We start from the raw sequence: 19,333 nt of genomic DNA, 5'->3' as shown, positions 1-19,333 counted from the left end.
CCAGTCAGCCAGGATATTTGAAACGCTTGTTAAGTGTCTCTATGACTCTGTCTTTTTATCTTCCCATTACATTTTTCTCTCCCATGGCTTTTTTACGTTTGTCTTTGCCCAACCAGGACTGCAATCACAGATCAGTAGAACCCCTGGCTTTCCCCATTTGCTTGGCTCTCAGATTACAGCACCACGAGGCATGGATTATTTCACCTTCTTTAAATCAAGTCAGTCCTCCAGCAGTAAAACTGCTGGTTATTCACAGCCTACCTTGTGGTGTGAAAATTACCACACTGAATGATGGGAGGAAGAAAGGGAGCAGTCCCTAGGAAGTATGCCAGGGATTTTCATGGTGATTTCCTGAAGTTCAATAGTTTTTTCATAAATAAGCATTGTTCAATTTGTCGTAAGCCTGTGATCCATTTCCAGGACACTGAAATGGTTGTGTCTGATCTTTTTGTCGTTTTGTAGTTGCTCTTAGAGGGTTTGGAAACCTCGTTTAGCCACATCAGAAGTCTCATTTAGTATTGTTTTGAACTGTGCAAGTATTTTACACTTTCAAATGTTAAAATTAAATCAGAAAGGATAAGGGAAATTAACCCTTAAAATGGATTACAAACAGAAACAAATTGCTGTAACTATATCAAATTGATTACATGTTAGCATAACTATTTCAAGTTAATTACATAGAGAAGGTAATTTCAATAAATTTGGACATAATACTCTGGGTGTATATCCTTAGTAGAATATATTCTAAAGTTGGAAAAAAATGAGATCTTGAACTTTATGTAGTAGATAATAAGTAGTAATAGTCACATAGTATTTGAAATTTTTGTTTATTGTTGGATAGAGCAAAATGAGTTAAGTATTTTGCTGTTACTGGGATTTCTGTTTTATTTCTGTATTTACTCCTGGGATTTCTGTTTTATTTAAGATGTAGTTTCATGAATCTCTTCACTGAGAGGACCTAAAAGCAATGACTCCCTCATAACACCTAGATCTTGGTTTTGAAAAAATGACTGATTCCAGGTACAGGAAAGGTAGAGTACAAACTATTGCACTTGGAATATAATGTATGCCTGCAGCAAAGCTTACCCTTAGGGGGATAGATCCAGGCAAAGACTCGTGCAGATCCTGAGAGTGGGCTAAGAAGTCTTGGGTAAGAAATCTGGAGTATGGCCTAAAGGGGCCCCACAGGAGGAAGAGTGCAGTCAGAGGAGGCGCTTGACTGGCCTATTTTGCCCAGGCCTAAGGAATGTGCAATGTTCTTCAACTCATGAAACCATCTAAGCATTTTGTAACCATCTAGACTTTCTGCAGTGCTTTTTAAAAAAATTCTCTTATAATTTTTAAAAATAACCCGAGGTAGAATGAATTGCCCAGTTAGAGGCGTTTTGTACAGTTTACATTCAGAGGAAGATCATGTGGGGAAGGAAGTGAAGGTAGTCCTGGGGAAGAGGTCTGGTTTGTGTTAGACTTGGAAAACAGCAAAATTTGGTTTGGGCAATTGAAAGGAAAATCTGGAAGAAAAACAATGGCATTTCCAAGGTGGGTGCATAAGCAAAAGAATGGAATGAAGAATAAGAGATCCAACTATTTAGAAGAAAGGACTTGTGTAGTAATGGGAGATAAGACTGAGTAGGTTGGAATAGAAGTTTGTTGCAAAAAATAAAAGATCTCTGAATCTTGAATTTTTTTTTTTTTTTCTAACCTGTAAAATAGGTTAATACCTACATGCGTATCTCTCAGAATTGTCTTGGGAAGCCGATGAGTAGAGCTCTAATGTGTATGATAGCAGATGTCAAGCAGTGAAATCTGTACTGGTAGAGTTTATAGTGAACTGAATAACAGGCTGAAAAGTTGGCAGTTGCAGTGATAACTGTTGAAATAAACTCCCTTCATCAAGGGCATTGTGTTTTTGAGGTTTTCCATGACAGCTCCTGTGATGATTCACAATACAAAATAATGTCATTATTTCCCCCTGAGCTCTCAGTGATGGGGAGGTCTACTGAGTTTAGAGTCCTGTAAAATTTCTTTGGTTCCCATTCTTAAGGAAACAAAATTCTAGAACAGATGTTACCCCATGCGGCCTCCCCAGAATCTGGAGGCATGTGAGAGGGCCCCTAACCACATTAGACCAGAACCTGGAAGATTTGCACCCAGTAATGCCGCAGGACACCAGCCCTGCCAGTTCACTTATGTGTGATGCTCTTGGCACTTGGCAGGCTGAGTAAGACTATGCACTGTGGAGTCTGTCCTTGGATTCCACAGCATTTCACAGTGTGCGTGCCATCCTCGGGTTAAAGAATGTGTTCCGGCGGCAGAATAAATCCTAGTCTTTGTACTAGGATCAAGTTAGTCTCCTGGCACAGCCGGGAGACAGTGCAGCGTTCTTTTCAAAGTGCTATTTTTAGCTGTTGCCAAGGAGATATTCAGCATGATATTGATAATTGCATTAATCCTCAATTTAACACAATCTGTGAAAGCAGCAGCTCTTTTCCAGTGTTTATTACTTAATGGGTCACTGAGTTGTGATTTATCAGACCAAAAAAATAAAACGCCTTCCTTAGAATAATTGGCGTCTGTAGTATGTTCCAGAGCCTCTTGGCCAGTTCAACTTTTAGGCCCAGTTGTAACAACACAGTGAACTTCTCTCAGGCTGCCTGCTCAGGCTGGCCCCTGTCAGTAATTCCTTCTGGGTGTACTTTGGATCTAGGCTTTTCTTTTTGGAATATTAATGTTCTCAATTTACCAAATAATGATTAAACTCTTAAAACACACTCTTCACGAGAGCCTGATCTGGCAGTCTGAATGACTGATCTGTGTTCATAAAACATTCCTGGTAAGTTGGCATTGGAGAACAGATTATAGATCAGAAAGTAGCTTAAAATTAGAGAGATTGAAATTGTTGATGGATGGGCATTGAACTCTTCATAACTTAATGAACTGCCCTTCCCTGAAGAATTTTTATTTTTGATAGTACTGTTTTAAAAAAATATATTACAGACCTGTGATGCATTTATTCATGTGATCCTATAATTTTCTCTTAATTCATTAATATGCTACCCTGCATTAATATATTTTCTAATGTGAAACCAATTTTTCATTTCACTGTTAGAACTTTATTAGCCAGTGATATATGGTTGGTTGTGTTTGTGTGAATTTAAGATTGATTGAAGTCACCTCTATTTATAGGGTTTTCATTTTGCCCTAATTGAAATTATTTTAGAATTTTTAAGTGTTTTTTTTTTCCCCCACCCATTTCTCCACATACCCTCCTGCCCCAACCTTTGAGCTTGGTGTTTTTTGTTTCATAATTTGTTTAGATTCTGCATATAAGAGAGAGCATATGGTGCTTGTCTTTCTCTGATTTATTTCCCTTAGCATAATACCCTCGAGGTCTATCCATGTTGTGGCAGATAGCAAGATGTCATTCCTTTTTTTCTTTTGTCTTTTTTGTCTAAGATGTCATTCTGTTTATGGCTAAATAATATTCCTTTGTGTGTGTATAACCGCAGTTTCTTTATCCATTCGTCCTTTTTTTTTTTTTTTTTTTTTTTTGAGGTATGTTTCTTCTGTCTTTGGCTGTGTTGGGTGTTCTTTGCCACGTGCAGGCTTTCTCTCATTGTGGTGAGCAGGAGCTGCTCTTTGCTGTGGTGGGTGGGCTTCTCATTGCAGTGGCTTCCCTTGCTGCAGAGCGCAGGATCTAGGCACGTAGGCCCGCCCGCGGTAGTTGCAGCACGTGGGCTTAGTTGCCCCATGGTGTATGGGATCTTCCTGGACCAGGGATTGAACCTGTGTCCCCTGGATTGGCTGGTGGATTCTTAACCACTGGAAAGCCAGGGAATTCCCTATCCATTTGTTCACTGATGGCCATTTCAGTTGTTTCCATATCTTGGCTATTGCATATAATGTTGCAGTTGAACATGGGGATACAGCCATCTTTTTGAGTTAGTGCTTTCATTTTCTTCAGATAAACACCCAAAAGTGGACTTGCTGAATCATATGGTAGTTCTTTTTTAAGTTTTTAAGAAATGTCCAAAAAAAAAAAAAAAAAAGAAATGTCCATATTGTTTTCCATAGTGGCTTCACAATTTACATTCCTACCAGCAGTGCACAGGGGTTTTCTTTTCTCCACATTCTTGCCAGCACTGGTTATTTCTTGTCTTTCGATGATAGTTATTCTAACAGGTGTGAAATGATATCTCATTGTAGTTTTGACTTGCATTTCCCTGCTGATTAATGATGTTGAACATCTTTTCATGTTCACCATGTATGTCGTCTTTGGAAAAATGTCCATTCAGATCTTGACCCACTTTTTAATAAGGTTGGGGCATTTTTGCTTTTAAGTTGTATGAGTTCTTTTTGTATTTTAGATTACCCCCTTATCAAGTAGATGATTTATAACTATTTTCTTCCATTCATTTTGTTGATGGTTTCCTTTGCTGTGCAGAAGCTCTTTAGTCTGATGTGGTCCCACTTGGTTATTTTTGCTTTGGGTATCAGATTCAGAAAATCATCACCAAGACTTACTTCAAGAAGCTTACCACCTTTGTTTTCTTCTAGGAGTATTATGGTTTCAGGTCTTACATTCAAGTCTTTAATCCATTTTGAGTCAACTTGTGTGTGTGTGGTGTAACACAGTGGTTTGTTTTCATTCTTCTGCATGTGGCTGTCCAGTTTTCCCAGCACCACTTACTGAAGAGACTGTCCTTTCCCCATTATATATTAGTGGCTCCTTTATCATAAATTAATTGACCGTATGTGTGTGGGTTTATTCCTGGGCTCTCTATTCTGTCTCAGTGATCAGTGTGTCTATTTTTATACCAATACCATACCATTTTTATTACTAGAGCTTTGGAAGTGTAGGTTGAAATCAGGGAGCGTGATGCCTCCAGCTTTGTTTCTCCAGATCACTTTGTCTATTTGGAGTTGAAATAACTTTTAACTGGATTCTTTGTGGGGTTTTCTTTGCTTCCAGCGATTCCCTTTCTTATGTGGAGAAAATTCCCCTTGTTGAGTGCTGGTCAGTCCCCTGTGTTCACTCTGGTCTCTTGACAGCCAAGGCATGTGACTACGCTTGGCTCATTGGATGCTTCTGATCGAAACTTTAAATCTAAATTAGGACAAAGAAAGGGGAATGGTTAGGGTCTGTTGGCTGTTATTACAGCCCTATCTTGGCAAGACTTTTCTCCTAGAAGACACATCAATATTTTTTAGCTTTTTGACTTCAGAGTTGCCTTGAGTCCTGTCTGTTTTATAAGCCCATGTTTTAGGCCTCCCCGTGATCGTGTGAGCCCCACGGTAGCTTTCCAGTAAAAAACTACTACAAGAATACCTTGGGAAAGGTTAGTAAGTTCATTCTCCAGGGCAATACCTAAGACTATGAGAGGCCCCAGTCCCCAGAGAATTTTCTAAATAGCAATGAATACTATTAATACTGAGAATGATGATATGTTAGGACCTTGTTACTCTAATAAAGAGTTTCCTCTGCCTAAAAAAAAAAAAAAAAAAATTTTTTTTTCTTTTTTGCCCAAGATAGTCCTTTTGCTTGCCTCCAGAAATCCTAACCGGGCTTCCCAAATGGCTCAGTGGTAAAGAATCTGCCTGCCAATGCAAGAAGACGTGAGTTTGATCCCTGGGTTGGGAAGATTTCCTGGAGGAGAAAGTGGCAACCCACTCCAGTATCCTTGCCTGGGCAATAATGGACAGAGGAGCCTGGCGAGCTACTGTCCATGGGTTCGCAAGAGTCAGACATGACTTAGCAACTAAACAACAAAAATACTAATCAGTTCAATAGAGAATATTACAGTTCAGGCACCTTCCTCTGGGTGGTTGTAGGTAAATGTGGCCACATTTTTATATTTTGATTGTCATCACCACTACCCATCTTATTTTTTCCTGTATTCCCTTGGAATAGGCCTTCTTCAGATATGTTATAAATGAATTATTATTGTCTGCTGAACATCTGGCCTATAATAGATGTCGTAAAAATTAGATTCTGTTTATACCTATTTCTTAGTTTCTTTATTGAGATTCATCAAGTGTTCTTTTTCTTTCAGAGTATAGTAATAAGGTATTTGGAAAGCACCCAGATCTCAGCAGCTCATTTACAGATCTTCTCCAGAAGCATTATATTTTTTTAATTTGGTTCCTAATATTTAGAGTACCAACTGTTTAGGATGTCAGCTTGTATTGTCGATGAAAAAGTCTGCTAATTTTGTTTCCTCCCATTGGAGTTTTTATTGAGTCAGAAACTTCAAGAATGAAGGAAGAGATTTTTGGAGATTCTCTATTTTTTTTTAATGCTGTCAAAGGTGGCATGCTAGCTCTGCTTATGCTGGCCAACTCGCTGAGGTGTTCAGGGCTGAGAGCACACGGGCTCGGCACGTGTCTTTTTGGCTCCACAGACTAACATTCACTCTGCCTTTGAGTCCCATGAGTGCTCTACCATCTGTGTGAATTTCTGTTGATAGAAGAGGCTAGGAAGAGAGATTCCTCTGGGTTTCTTCAAATTCCCCTGTGTTAGCCTGCTAGCAGCATACCGCCTGACCCTGCAAATAAGACTCATCCCCCATAGTGCACTCTGCCAGCCTCTCTATGTCTGCATCATGACACAGAGTGCAGTTGTAGCTAAATAAGTATTACACTATTTATTTTACAGAAAAATAATAGCTAATTTTTGAACCCTTATTCACCAGTGGATTGGAAACTGTACATACATTATCACATTAACCCATAAATCTATTAGCCTTAATTTTTAGATGAAGAAATTAATGCCCAGAAAGATCTGAAACTTGTCCAAGATCATCTACAATTAATAAGTAGCAGATCTAGAATTTTAATTTATAAAGGTAAGCATACCAGTGGGTATATTAGTTTCATTTTTAGTAAATGGAAATTACTGTCCATGCAAAAGCCGGAAACAAAGAAAACCTGGGTTTTGTCTTTTTAGTGTCAAGAATTCACTGGATGTTTAGCCAGATGGTCATGTGTTTTTTTTCTGTGTGTTTGAGATTTAGATAAAACTGACCCAGTTCTCAAAAGTCAAGCTGCTGCCCGTTGAATAGCCTAATGTGTAATGAAAGCTGGCCTTTCTGTTCACTTATCATAATACTGTATTTATGTCATTCTCTGATCTTTTTCAGAGAAGGAGAGAAGAGAGCTCTAGACTAAAGGAGGAGGGAAATGAGCAGTTTAAGAAGGGAGGTAAGATGTGTTTTTCAGCACTGATGCTGGCTGTCTTGACTCATTCTTTTGTAGAGTCTGTGAAGAAACACTGAAGAATGTTTGGAAACAGCTAGCAGATCTGAACTGCTAACAATACTGAAGAACAAAGCTCTTTGAGTTTTTGCTTTGGGAAACTCTGATCTGGAATGTTAAAAGGCTATTTGCTGCATTGCTGTAAAAAGAGGGTCTCAGTTCCTCACTTTGTGACAGTGCTGTGAATACTGGCCCACTGCGTCCTGTGCTGCCTAGAAAAGGGTTTTGCTTACACTTGAGTTGCTCTTTCAGGTTCCTTTTTCTGTAGATGCCTTAACTAGAGAGATGGTCCTTCTTCATTTCTTGTATTTGCTTAGGGATAATTGAGGTTCATTTTTATAATTTGGGAGAACTGTTTGATCTTTTTATCAAATTTGTCGCATCTCAGAGTATGTATGCTTTGGATATCTAGGAGTAGTAACATCTTCCTTTTGTTATTTTTAGATTAAAAAAAATTTTTTTTTATCATGATTTATCAATTATCACTTCTTTTTTCTAAGAGAACTAAAGGTTCTCTGCAAGTTTTATCTCTTTATATTTTAGTATTAAATATTTCAAACCTGAGAAAGGAGTGACTAGGCAATTATCTTTTAGTATCCTAACTATAATTCTGTATGTGGCAATGAATGTATGAGTTGATCACCATTTTCTCTCTAAGGTATTTAGTCAACTACTGGTTTTTAACATAGTTGCTTTTAGCTCTATAAAATGTCTCTCCAGACATTTCATGGAAGCATTTTTAGCCTGGTTGACTCCATGAAAGCAGAATATCTTTAATGAAAAATATATAGAGTTTTTTCTTCATCCTGGGCTGTTAATTCCAGATTTTAGTCTCTTTCCTCTGTCCAGTTTCCTAATCCCCTTTCAAAACTCTTTACTAAATTGATAAGCCAAGTGAAAGGTGAATGTATAGAATGGAAAGCTATACATCCTGAGGTCATTTGGAATACAGTGATATCAGAAATAAAATCATAACGACTTCTTATATTTTCCCTTATCCTCAGATTACATAGAAGCTGAAAGTTCTTATACTCGAGCCCTGCAGACGTGTCCCTCCTGCTTCCAGAAAGACCGGTCTGTTCTGTTTTCCAACAGAGCTGCGGCAAGGATGAAACAGGTATGTGTCTTGGACCCTGTCTTTTTCAGAAGCACATGAACTTGCACTGTGTTTGTAGGCTAGCTTCTCTCCAGAAACAAGCACAGGGGCTTTAAAGTCGCTGCCTCTCTTTTCCTACCCCTATATTTCGCTGATTTAAAGGGCATGAGAAGGATAGAAGCATAATTTTGAAAAACTTAAGTCAGATTACTATTCGTATTCCTTATTAAAGTGGCTGAGTGAATACTTTCACAGAAGGAAGCCTGGCACAGTTTCTACTAAACCAGGGTAGGTTAATGAATCAAACAGCCAAGTAGTACATGTCCTGGAATAGCTCCAGCTGCTTATTCCAGGCCTCTGAAACTTCAGATAAGACTCGAAGGGACGGGAAGCAGTGCTTGAAACTGGACTTCAAGGTGCTTATCCCTGAGATTCTGATTTTCTGTTGAAAGTATGGATATAGGGAGAAGCATCCAAGAGTTGGGGTGAAAAGTACCCTTAAATGCAAAATAGGTGTCAGGGAAAATTCAGAAGCATTTTTGTATTTCCAAAGGATTGAGAACCTGATGTTGCAGGGTGAATGTAGAGTAGAGGAGAATGTAGTGATATTTGTTGGTATTAAAAGTTAGATTGGTGATTTGTTGATATTCCTGTTTAGACACCTAGTAAATCTTGCTGGATTGAAATGGTGAGAGCTTGAAAAAAAAACAGTACCCCTTGTTAAAGACTGCTTATATTCAAAGCACAAGGGTAGAGGTTTTTTTTTTACCTTTAAGCAACCACAAAGCAGGCATAAGATTGGGTGAAGTGGTTTTCTGTTTGTTTTGATCAGGTATCTATGTCATTTTCATTTTGATGTCAACTGATGAGGGTTTTTAAAGCGGAGAGTGGGGGGGTGCACTTGAATGTTTGGACATTCAACAAGTTTTATTTTAATCCAGGCTTGTATGTTTTGTTACTGGATTCAGCGTCCAGGGTGAAGTTTTTAATATTTTTAGAGTGATTCATGTGACACGAGAGAGGGAATAATTCTAGAGCACATAGAATATACAAACAGACATTTTGTATTAGGGGAAATAAAACAATTTTTAGATTTATTTAAAACAACATTCATTAATACGTTCTACCATCGATCAGAATTCACAACTAATGGTCTTTCCACTTAGCTGGAAAATTCTGATTTCACTTTTGCCTCTGGGAGGTATCAAGCCACATTCATAGACTGGAAATTGTCGTTGTGAATTGAGATCGAGGACACCTTCAGTGTCAGAGAAAACACACCATACCCGTTTGGCTCCTGGAATTTGGGATTCTTTGTTCTCACAATTACCAAAATTAGTGACATTGCTAGCATTAGGCTGCTGCTGCTGCTAAGCCGCTTCAGTCGTGTCCGACTCTGTGCGACCCCATAGACGGCAGCCCACTAGGCTCCTCTGTCCCTGGGATTCTCCAGGCAAGAACACTGGAGTGGGTTGCCATTTAGGCTAGCATTAGGCTAGTATGAGCAACTCGTTCCTGAGTTAGGAAGATGGATGGCCTTGCTAGTCTTCTGTCTGAAAAGAACTCAGCCAAGGGGAACTCAGAAGAGACTTGCTCTGTAACTCTGACCTCTACAAGGGATAAGTTTGCTACTGGGCTCTTTTTGTTTGTTTTATTCTTTCAACTTTCATTCTTAATATTTTAAGAAGATTCTAAAATTACAGACTTGAAGACGTTCAGGAATGCACTGAAGTGATTTAAGGAGCCTATTCTGAGTATAAGGAAGTGATGGGTTAACTATTTTAAGAAGAATCTCTGAAAGACAAGTTTGCAGGCTCAGCATCCCTGATTGGGTATGCCTGGCCAAGCTTTATGTTTCGCGTCTGGAGGGGGAAAAGGCAAACTTGGAGTTAGGGCAGGTTTCAGCTCTAGGCCTGACTACACAAGAGTAAACAAAGTCCCCCCAAAAATAGGTTCTAAGAATAGCTACTTGGGGGCACAAAGAATACCACCACATCAGCTGTACACACAAGTTATAGAGATTTACTCCTATATCAGAAATCTTAAAAATGATATTGTGTGTCTCAGACTTAACAGTTATCTAAAAGTTGGGAAAATACTGACTTCCAGTTTTCTATACTGCAGGACTTCTTGTTAGAGTTTTTAATATGTGAATTGCTGTTTTGGACATTGGAAGAGATAATGTCGTTAGTGTTTCCCAGACAACTCTGGAACCTTTTTTTGCTTATTGTGGGTAAAGTACACATACTATAAAATTGACCATTTTAACCATTTTTAGATATATTCATAGTATTAGGCAATGATCATCATGTCCAGTTCCAGTAATTTTTTATGACCTTAAGAAAAACCCATTAAGCAGTCACTCCCCATCCTGGAACTGTTTTTGATTGAATCCTGAAACTCAATTTGGTAGACAGTGCTTTAAAATATTCTACAAAGTATGTGGCATTTGCCATAGTAGCCATTATGGAAGTATTAAACACTTGTTTGAACTAACATCTAACATTGTAGAACATTTCCAATTTGGAAAAAAATAGACATTTTAGAGCCTAGAAAAATTAAATAGCAGATGAATATCAGAGCTAGAATCTAGTTCTTTTGAGAATCTGGTTCTCAAGCTAGAATCTAGTTCTTTTGAAATCCTGTGTTCTTTTCACTACACCATGCTTCTCAATTCAGCAAATTAAATTAGATATTTGGCAAATTCTTTTGTATTTTTGTTTGGTCAGTGAATCAATTAAGGTTCATAACTGAGACTACATGACAAGCCATGCTCTATCTGTATATGGACCACCTCTGTACTTTCTGGAAAATACCACTTTGGGTGTGATATGTAACAGTTCACCAAAGAGGAAGGTTACTCATTCAGTTATTCATGTATCAGTCATTTGTCCTGTTTATTGATCAGAGTTTTCTCACTATCAACATTCTAATGTAAAATGTCGGAGGCCAATTGCAGCAGTCTTTAAATAAAGATACTTCAGGAGGAAGTTCCTTGAATAATTTGTTGCCAGGAGACTTTCAAGTCAGCTGTCAGCATAGTTTGAATTTTAGCTTGGAAGTGGCATGCATGTTTTGGTGTGATTTCCTTAAAGAGCATGCATCTATCTCTGTAAGCAATTATTAATGATCAGTTTATGTCATTGAGCCTTTAAGCTGTTGAGACAGAATTAGGGTGACACATATTAATGATCTATTTCCTTTTAGGACAAGAAAGAGATGGCCATCAGTGACTGCAGCAAAGGTACAGCTTTTTGGTCTTGTACATGTTAACATACAAGAGCATTACCTCAGCTGTTGTTTAGCTGCTGAGTTGTGACTGACTCGTTTGTGACCGCATGGACTGTAGCCCACCAGGCTCCTTCGACCATGGGGTTCCCAGGCAAAGAATACTGAAGTGGGTTGCCATTTCATTCTCCAGGGGCTCTTCCTGACCCAGGGATTGAACCTTTGTCTCCTGCTTTGGCAGGTGGATTCTTTACCACTGAGTCACGTGGAAAGCCTATTAGTTCAGCTAGACAGCAAATACAGAGGCTCTCAGTCAGGTGTGTACTTGTGCACATGCACGCTTCTGGGGCTGCTAAATGAGAAGCTCTGGGTCTTTCTTGGAGGTGTACTGTGCAGTAGTCATCTTAGTGAAAGCATTTTTTGAATGGATAGTTCAGTCAGTTTATCCTGTATTGGTAGATACGTGGAGAAAATTCAAACCTACCTTGGCCACAGAAACAGTATATACTTCTTGTGTGCTTGCCTTTGAAATGAAGATCTCAGCTGCTGTTGGGGCTTCTGAATCTGTGTGCTTGGATAGTGGTGGTGGTTGCTCTCAGGGAAATGGTGCTCCATTCAGATGTTGTACTTAATCCAAATCTCCTTGCCATCATTTTTTATCAAGTTCAACACAGTGAATCCAGTCTTTGTCATCTGATGTCTGAGTTCCATAATGATGTTTGCATTCTCCCACCTCATAGAGACAGCTCCAGACATAGGGTCATTATTGTTTTTGTTTTTTTTTTCCCCAAAATTTCCTGACAGGCCAGATGGTTGTCTTGTCTTTATAACCTGCTTGGTGTGGGAAACACACATAATCTTGTTCCTTGCATCTTGCTACTCGCATGAGTTTTTTCAAGCTAATATTGTTTTTTTAATTTGTATTTTCTTTTCTATTTTGGATAATATTTTCTCTGAGAGAATCAGATTTTAAAAGAACTTTATTTAAAAAAAAAAAAAGAAGAACCCTATGTATTATCTAATCCTTCTCTCAGACCAAGCATGAATTCCCTCATCTGTTTTGTTTCTTTCGATTTTTTAATAACATTAACTAGTCACCCTCTCTTCTTTATACTTGGCAATTCATTAGAGTCTCTGAATGAAACTTAACACATTAGGATCCAGCAAACTTATTCTGATCTATTACTGTCTTGAGCTGGAAGTAATTCTAAATGTACTGTTTTGTTTGGAAGAAGGTATTTAACCTTAATCTCTGTGAGATGTGTGGGTTTGACGAGTTTAAGTTAGGAACAAGCTGCGATTTTCAGAGTTCTTTTCTTGGTAACCAAATGGTGAGAAAATGGCTTGTAAGCTGATTAGCGGGGAATACACTAGAAAACTACATTTCTAGCTGTCGCCCTCAATCTAGGAGCCAAGAGAATGAGAGGAAGTGGGGGGAAGTGTTTGTTTTCCAGATTTGTTTTTGGTTTTGGTTAAACCAAAATACATGTGCTTATACTTAGTTGTTATGGCTACATATGGTTTATTGAATCCATGTGCAAAATACATTAACAATAGTACAGTTTATTTGGATTAAGTAGTATAGATTATTTGGGTATACAGGACCTTTCATTCCCCTGGCCCCCAAATAAACACATGCCCACTCTGTGTACAAACTTTGGCAAAGGACTTAACTCATTTGGAGCTCTTTGCTATGAAATACTATATAAGAAACTGTATGAAAACTGTGGAACAGTATTTAATGCCAGTCACCTTTATGCTTTTAGCCTTAGCATGTAAATAAAGTTTAAGTTAATTCTCTATAGGGATTGAGAAAGCAAAGCACAAGTTAGAGTGATAAGTTGGTGTTAGAGGTTTCTATAAAGTAGTCATAGGGAATTCCCTAGTGGCACAGTGGTTGGGACTCAGTGCTTTCACTGCCGGGGCCCGAGTTCAGTCCTTGGTTGGGAAACTAAGATCCTGTCAGCTGTGCGGCCAGTAAGAAGAGTAATCCTGGAAGGATTCCATCTCTTCGGTCAATATTTGCATTGTTAGAAGTTATCCACTAGTTGAGAAGGGGGCAGTATAGGAGTTAAAATGTAAATTAGGGGGTTCAGTTTTTTAAAAGATGGTGTAGTAGAAGTCACTGGAGTATTTTAAGAGAATATGGTGTGCTAGACTAAGGGGAGGTTGACAGTGTGTAAAGATGAAATCCTGCAGTTTAGGTTCTTTCAGAAAACCTTCTCCTGAACCAATATCCCCTTCCAGCCACTGCACCATTTCTGTCATCTGCTTCATTGAAAGACTGTCTGCCCATCCATACCATGTGGTTTATATCTTCAGCCCTGCCCTGTAGTCTGGAGCCCTGTACCCCACTGCAAACTTGACATCTCCCTGCGACATATGGTCCCATGGCGTAGCAGATGTGCCCAGAACAGACTCTGGTGCCTCCCAGTCCCCCACACATACATGAATGCATGAAAACAACTTGGTAGTTTTTTTCATACTAGTAAATGGCATTATTATCCATTCACTTGCTGAAACTCGAAAACCTTTGGAGTCATCCCTGAGTTATTCTCTCATTCCACATGGCTTAATTAATTAGCAAGTCCATTGGGCTCTGATTCAGAGACATGCCCTTAATCTGGCCTCTCCTTTCCATCTCCACGTTTAGCAGCTTAGTGAGCACCCTCTGGCATCTGGGCTATTGCAGTGCCCTCCCAGCTGTCTCACCGCTTCCACCCATACCCTTCACACTATAGCCAAAGTGAGCTTTTAAAACTGTAAATCAGATTATGTTTTAATTCCAGTGGCTTCTTATCACACTTAAAAGGTCTAGTAAATGAACTATATTCCAATAAAAGTTATAATAAATAACTAAAATACACAATCAGCAAGGACTTACTCCATAGCACAGGAAACTCTACTCAGTACTCTGTATTAACCTAAATGGGCAAAGAATCTGAAAAAGAATAATAGATGTGTGTGTGTATATAACTAAATCACTTTGCTGTACACCTGAAACTAACACAACATTGTGAATCAACTGTATTACTCCAATATAAAAGCTTTTTAAAAAATACAAAATAGAAAAAGTCCAAGCTCCTTTCCCTGGCCAGCAAGGCCTCCATGACCTGCTTGTTGTGTATCTTCAACCTCATCTCTTCTGCACCTCTACCTATCACCAAGATGCCAAAGTTATTCCTGCTTTTAGATCCTTTACTCTTTTTAGTTCTTTTTCCTATACTGTCTCCCTCAGCTTTTCAAATAGCTGGCTTCCCTCAAATAATCCCTTTTCATATTCTTTCCACTCTTTATAAAGTCACTTATTCCCCTCTTCTCTTGAATTTACATCACCTTGTTTTATTTCTCTCTGTAGCTCTACAGCTATCTGAAATTATTTGTATGCCATCTTCTGTTGCCTCCTGGAATAGCTTAAAGCTTCATGAGGACTTGGACCTGGTCTGTTCTGGTTACACTGTACTCTGGAGGGTCACTACCCTAGGTGCATATATTAGGTATAAACAAACAGTTACTGAAACCATGAATGAATTTAAAAATGAGGATATCATTTGAAAAGAAAAAAGTTTTAGAGCCATGATACTGCTTTTTAACAGAAAAAAGAAAAAACACAAAAAATAATAGAAGAATGTAGTGTACTTGAACCAAAACATGGGCACCAGATTATTATAAGGCATTTGTTGTTGGATAAAAGAGAGGATATTATACACTAGTGACCTAAGGGTGTTAGAGCAAGAGTTTGAAGGAACAGTGAGGATTTAGCTAAAAATACAACCTCAGTTGTCATTATGTGACCTCTGTAGTTGAGGCCTAGAAAACAAGAGAGTAAATGATAGTCTGCCACTGTTCTGCCTCAGTTCTTTAACATGCACCTTCAAATTCCCTCTCACTTTTTCACTGTGCACTTGAGCTCTGTTGTTCTGGATTGTTCTAAAGTGGGTGAAGGATCTAGGTGGAAACCAGGACTTGGGGTATAGACCAGGGTTGGGTAAACTACAGCCACAAGCCAAATGCAGCCTGCATGCCACCTGCTTTTGTACAGCCTGCAAGCTAAGAATGGTTTTTACATTTGTAAATCATTGGAAATAAAATCAAAAGAGAAGTAATATTTCAGGACACATGAAAATTACGTGAGATTCAGATTTTCATACCCATCAATAAAATTTTATTGTGATACAATCACCCTTATTTGCTTATGCATTGTCTGTGCCTGCTTTCATGCTGCAATAGCAGAGTTCAGTAGTCATAACAGTCTATCCCACAAAGCCTGAAATCTTTACTACCTGCCCTTTACCGAAAAAGTTTGCTGACCCTAGGTATAACCTTTAACAAATAACTCTTCCTACGGAGCCATGGAGAATGATTATTGAGGAAACTTGATATAACTGAGGGTGTGTAGGCCTTTTCCTCATGGTAATAGTTACTTCTTCCCTTTTTACAGCAATTCAGTTAAACCCCAGCTATATCAGGGCAATACTGAGGAGAGCAGAGTTGTATGAGAAGACTGACAAGCTGGATGAAGCCCTGGAAGACTATAAATCCATATTAGAAAAAGACCCATCAGTACATCAAGCAAGAGAAGCTTGCATGGTAAACCTGATGTTTTACAAAAATATTTTCTGTTCCTTGTGTTACTAGTCATTGAATCTTAAATAATCTTCTGAGACACAACTACATGTCATTTCTATGCTTTTGAAAAGCTTATTGGAAGGAATATGCAGGAGATAGAGCTTTGAAATGGCGGCTGCAACGCACTGCGCCCTGTACTATTTAACCTTCATTCTAAAACTGTTGTATAAACCTTTGACCTCTAGGGTTAAAAAGAACTTTATTTTGTTGTTGGACTAGGGAAACCTTGTCTGCTTATAGGTGTACAGTTTAGTCGAAAGTGAGCCTTAATATTACAGATAATAAATTTGTGGTTTTCTTTTCCTTACTCAGTCACCAAGTTTCTACTCATTGTCATATGTGCAGAACATTTCCAGTTGAATATATCCTAATCTTTTTATCCTTCTTAAAATGACTCTAGTTCTTGTCCTTGTCACTAAAAATCCTTTTCCTTCTAAATGTCATATTTTTATGTCAGTAGTAAATTAAAACTAAATATTACTTGTTTTCCTCTCTTTAAAAGTAACTGTATATTTGTGCTTTTACCTTTATCTTCACTCTTTATCTCCAATGCATAGAGTATACTCTTAAGGATTTGCTACAAAATTGGATGTGTGTCTCACTGCCCCAAAATAATAGGTGTTCAAATAAGTTCGACTGACACTGGCTTTAACTAAACAGGTTTCTTGATTGCCAGACTTTTCAGAGGGCATTAGAATAGGGAGGTCTGTCCTGAACCCAGTATGTAGCTGAGATGGCAGGAGCCAGAGAGCTACAGACATCTTTTATTTAGCCAGACTTTTTGGTTTTGTTTTTTTAATTGAGGCTACTTACCAACATTTAAAAATGGAAAGAATTTTTAAATGGATAAACTTTTATCCATTTCAAGTGGATAAAATTAAATGGATAAAAATCTAAGTCGGGCTCCTTTTGAAAATTGGAAAATGTGGACGTGCGGGCTCCTCCTGCACTCGCACATGCTGGCGTGGGGCTGGAGCTCCGATTACGTGGCTGAGCACACCAGTGCTGTTGGCTTACACCCGGTCCATTACTTATTTACGTTTCCTGTCAGTTCCCTGAGGGCATCTGAGCCCCTACTCCACAGGATCTCCCCTTTAGTTCATGGGACTGTTTTTCCACCAGGCAGACCTGAGAAATGTTGACTCGTCTCCATGCATTAATATCAGTATCCTAGGTAGTTTGGGTTTTGTTTTGCTTTGTTTTTATACTTGAGGTGAGTTCCTTCGGTTAAAACAGGTCTTTTATTTACCTAGATATGGAGTAATCGGAGAAAGGTTCATTTGGGTAATTAAAATACATACGCAATTTGAAAGCAGTTTTAATCCTTTATCTGACTTTTAACGTATCTCTGAATGGTGTTAGGATTAACTTAAATTGGACATGAGGAAAGGGAATAGAGTACTTAAAATCCTGGCTAAATTCATGTTGGCCTTTATCCTCGTCAAATTAGTGTTAAGACAAAGGGAGCCTTTTATTAAAGCTTGTTGTTATAGGCGTAAAGAATTTATTTTATCTTGAATTATTACAACAGAGTTAATACTGGAATCGCAGTGTGTGTGGGGGCAACTCCAGAGCTAAAAGTGCCCAGAGAAGATCTGTGGCTCTCAGCTGGAGGCGGTCTGGTTCCGGGGGACATTTGGCTGTGTGGGGGTCACTTTGCCATGGTGGGGAGGGTCCTGTTGGCATCGCTAAAGGCCGGGGGTGCGCTGACCACTGCACTGTGCACAGGGCAGCCCCGACAGCAGACTGCCCCATCCAGACTGTCGGGCCAAGGTTGCAAAGCCCTAATCTGGGTGATCGCTTCAGAATATCGAGTATCAATCTGATGCTTTCTCAACAATTAAGTTACATAAAGAAAGGACTTCAAGTTAAAAAACACAAGTGAGCAGAAAATATTTATAAATATCAGCCATTATCCCACCACCTGAATATACCACTGTAAACATCTGATGTTTATATCCTTTCAGATGTTGTGTGTGTGTGTATATATGTGTATTTTTCACCAAATTTTTATTGAGGCCCTGCTGAGTCCACTCCAGTGATCCAGGAACTGTGCATAGCATTGAGCCAAACAAAACTCCTGTCTCTGTAGTGCCCCCACAGAGAAATATTTGGGATTTTTCTATAGTTGGTAGGATGATATATGTGTGCTTTAACCTGATCTCATTTTCACACAAGGTTTGTAAAAATGTTTCTCAAATTCAAAATAAAGCCAAAAGATTTTCACAACCCTGTTTTGGTGCTTTTTCCCTCAGAGATTACCTAAGCAGATTGAAGAACGCAATGAAAGACTGAAGGAAGAGATGTTAGGTAAGTCTGCCTCCCTTGCCTTGTCTTTACCGTAAACAGCTCAGAAGCTGGGGAACGCAGCCATCCGTCCTTTTATTCATTAGAGGAGAACTCAACAGTTGGAAACAGCTTTGAGGCCCTTCTGTGGTTCAGTACCAGTATCATGGGGCACCAGCACCTTGGGGCTTGTGACTTCTTACTCAGTTTTGACTCTAAAGGACCAATGTGGTTTAGAGTGGATATCAGCTTTTCAAAAACTAAACTTCCATTTTGCTTTTATTTTTTTGGTAAGTTTTCCTGCCTTCAAAATGCAAACATAATTAACTCCCAACTCTGGGAGTGCCACCAACCTCTCTTTCAGATCATCAGTTTCATAAAAACAGTTGAGTTTGTTCACTGAGGAAACAACTTCAGTTTTTAAGTTCATTAGGATGCAGTCAGCACAAGCCAGTACCCTGTGAAAACCAAGGGGATTTTTGTTTTGAAAATAACATTCAGAGGCCCTTTAGTATTTGAGAAGACATGAGAGGGTAAGAATTCGTAGTAAATGGGAAGAGGGGAAAAAACTGTGCGGGTGGAGGGTCAGGTGAAATAGTTTCATTTGACCCATGTTTTAGTTCTTATATTGGCCAAACCGTGTTTATGGTTGGGATTAGAGGGCTCTTCGTTGTAAACAGTCTGCTTGACCGAGAGGAGTAAAGGTTCCTGGACAGAGACCTGCCCAGCACAGTCTGCTTAGAACCTGTGTGACAGTTGTCTGTTCATGACCTCCTGTGTATTTTCCTTATGAAGAATCTACATCATGAATTGCAGTCGCATGGGCCAAAAGGAAAGATC

General features: G+C 38.9%; 1 protein-coding gene across 4 annotated transcripts in view; it reads left to right on the top strand.

Moving 5' to 3' along the window:
- Window positions 1–19,333, top strand: part of TTC1 (tetratricopeptide repeat domain 1) — an 80,792-nt gene that overhangs the window by 54,360 nt on the left and 7,099 nt on the right. For all 4 annotated transcript variants that reach the window (XM_044947380.2, XM_025292308.3, XM_006073443.4 and 1 more), the window contains 5 exons: window positions 7,140–7,200; window positions 8,259–8,371; window positions 11,558–11,594; window positions 16,020–16,168; window positions 18,463–18,517. In XM_044947380.2, the coding sequence (XP_044803315.1) occupies window positions 7,140–7,200; window positions 8,259–8,371; window positions 11,558–11,594; window positions 16,020–16,168; window positions 18,463–18,517 (415 nt within the window). The remainder of the gene's footprint in view (window positions 1–7,139; window positions 7,201–8,258; window positions 8,372–11,557; window positions 11,595–16,019; window positions 16,169–18,462; window positions 18,518–19,333) is intronic.

Source organism: Bubalus bubalis, chromosome 9, assembly GCF_019923935.1.
Source record: "Bubalus bubalis isolate 160015118507 breed Murrah chromosome 9, NDDB_SH_1, whole genome shotgun sequence".
Taxonomy (NCBI): domain Eukaryota; kingdom Metazoa; phylum Chordata; class Mammalia; order Artiodactyla; family Bovidae; genus Bubalus; species Bubalus bubalis.
Note: the sequence above shows the minus strand (reverse complement) of the source record. Positions and strands in the feature narration are given on the sequence as shown.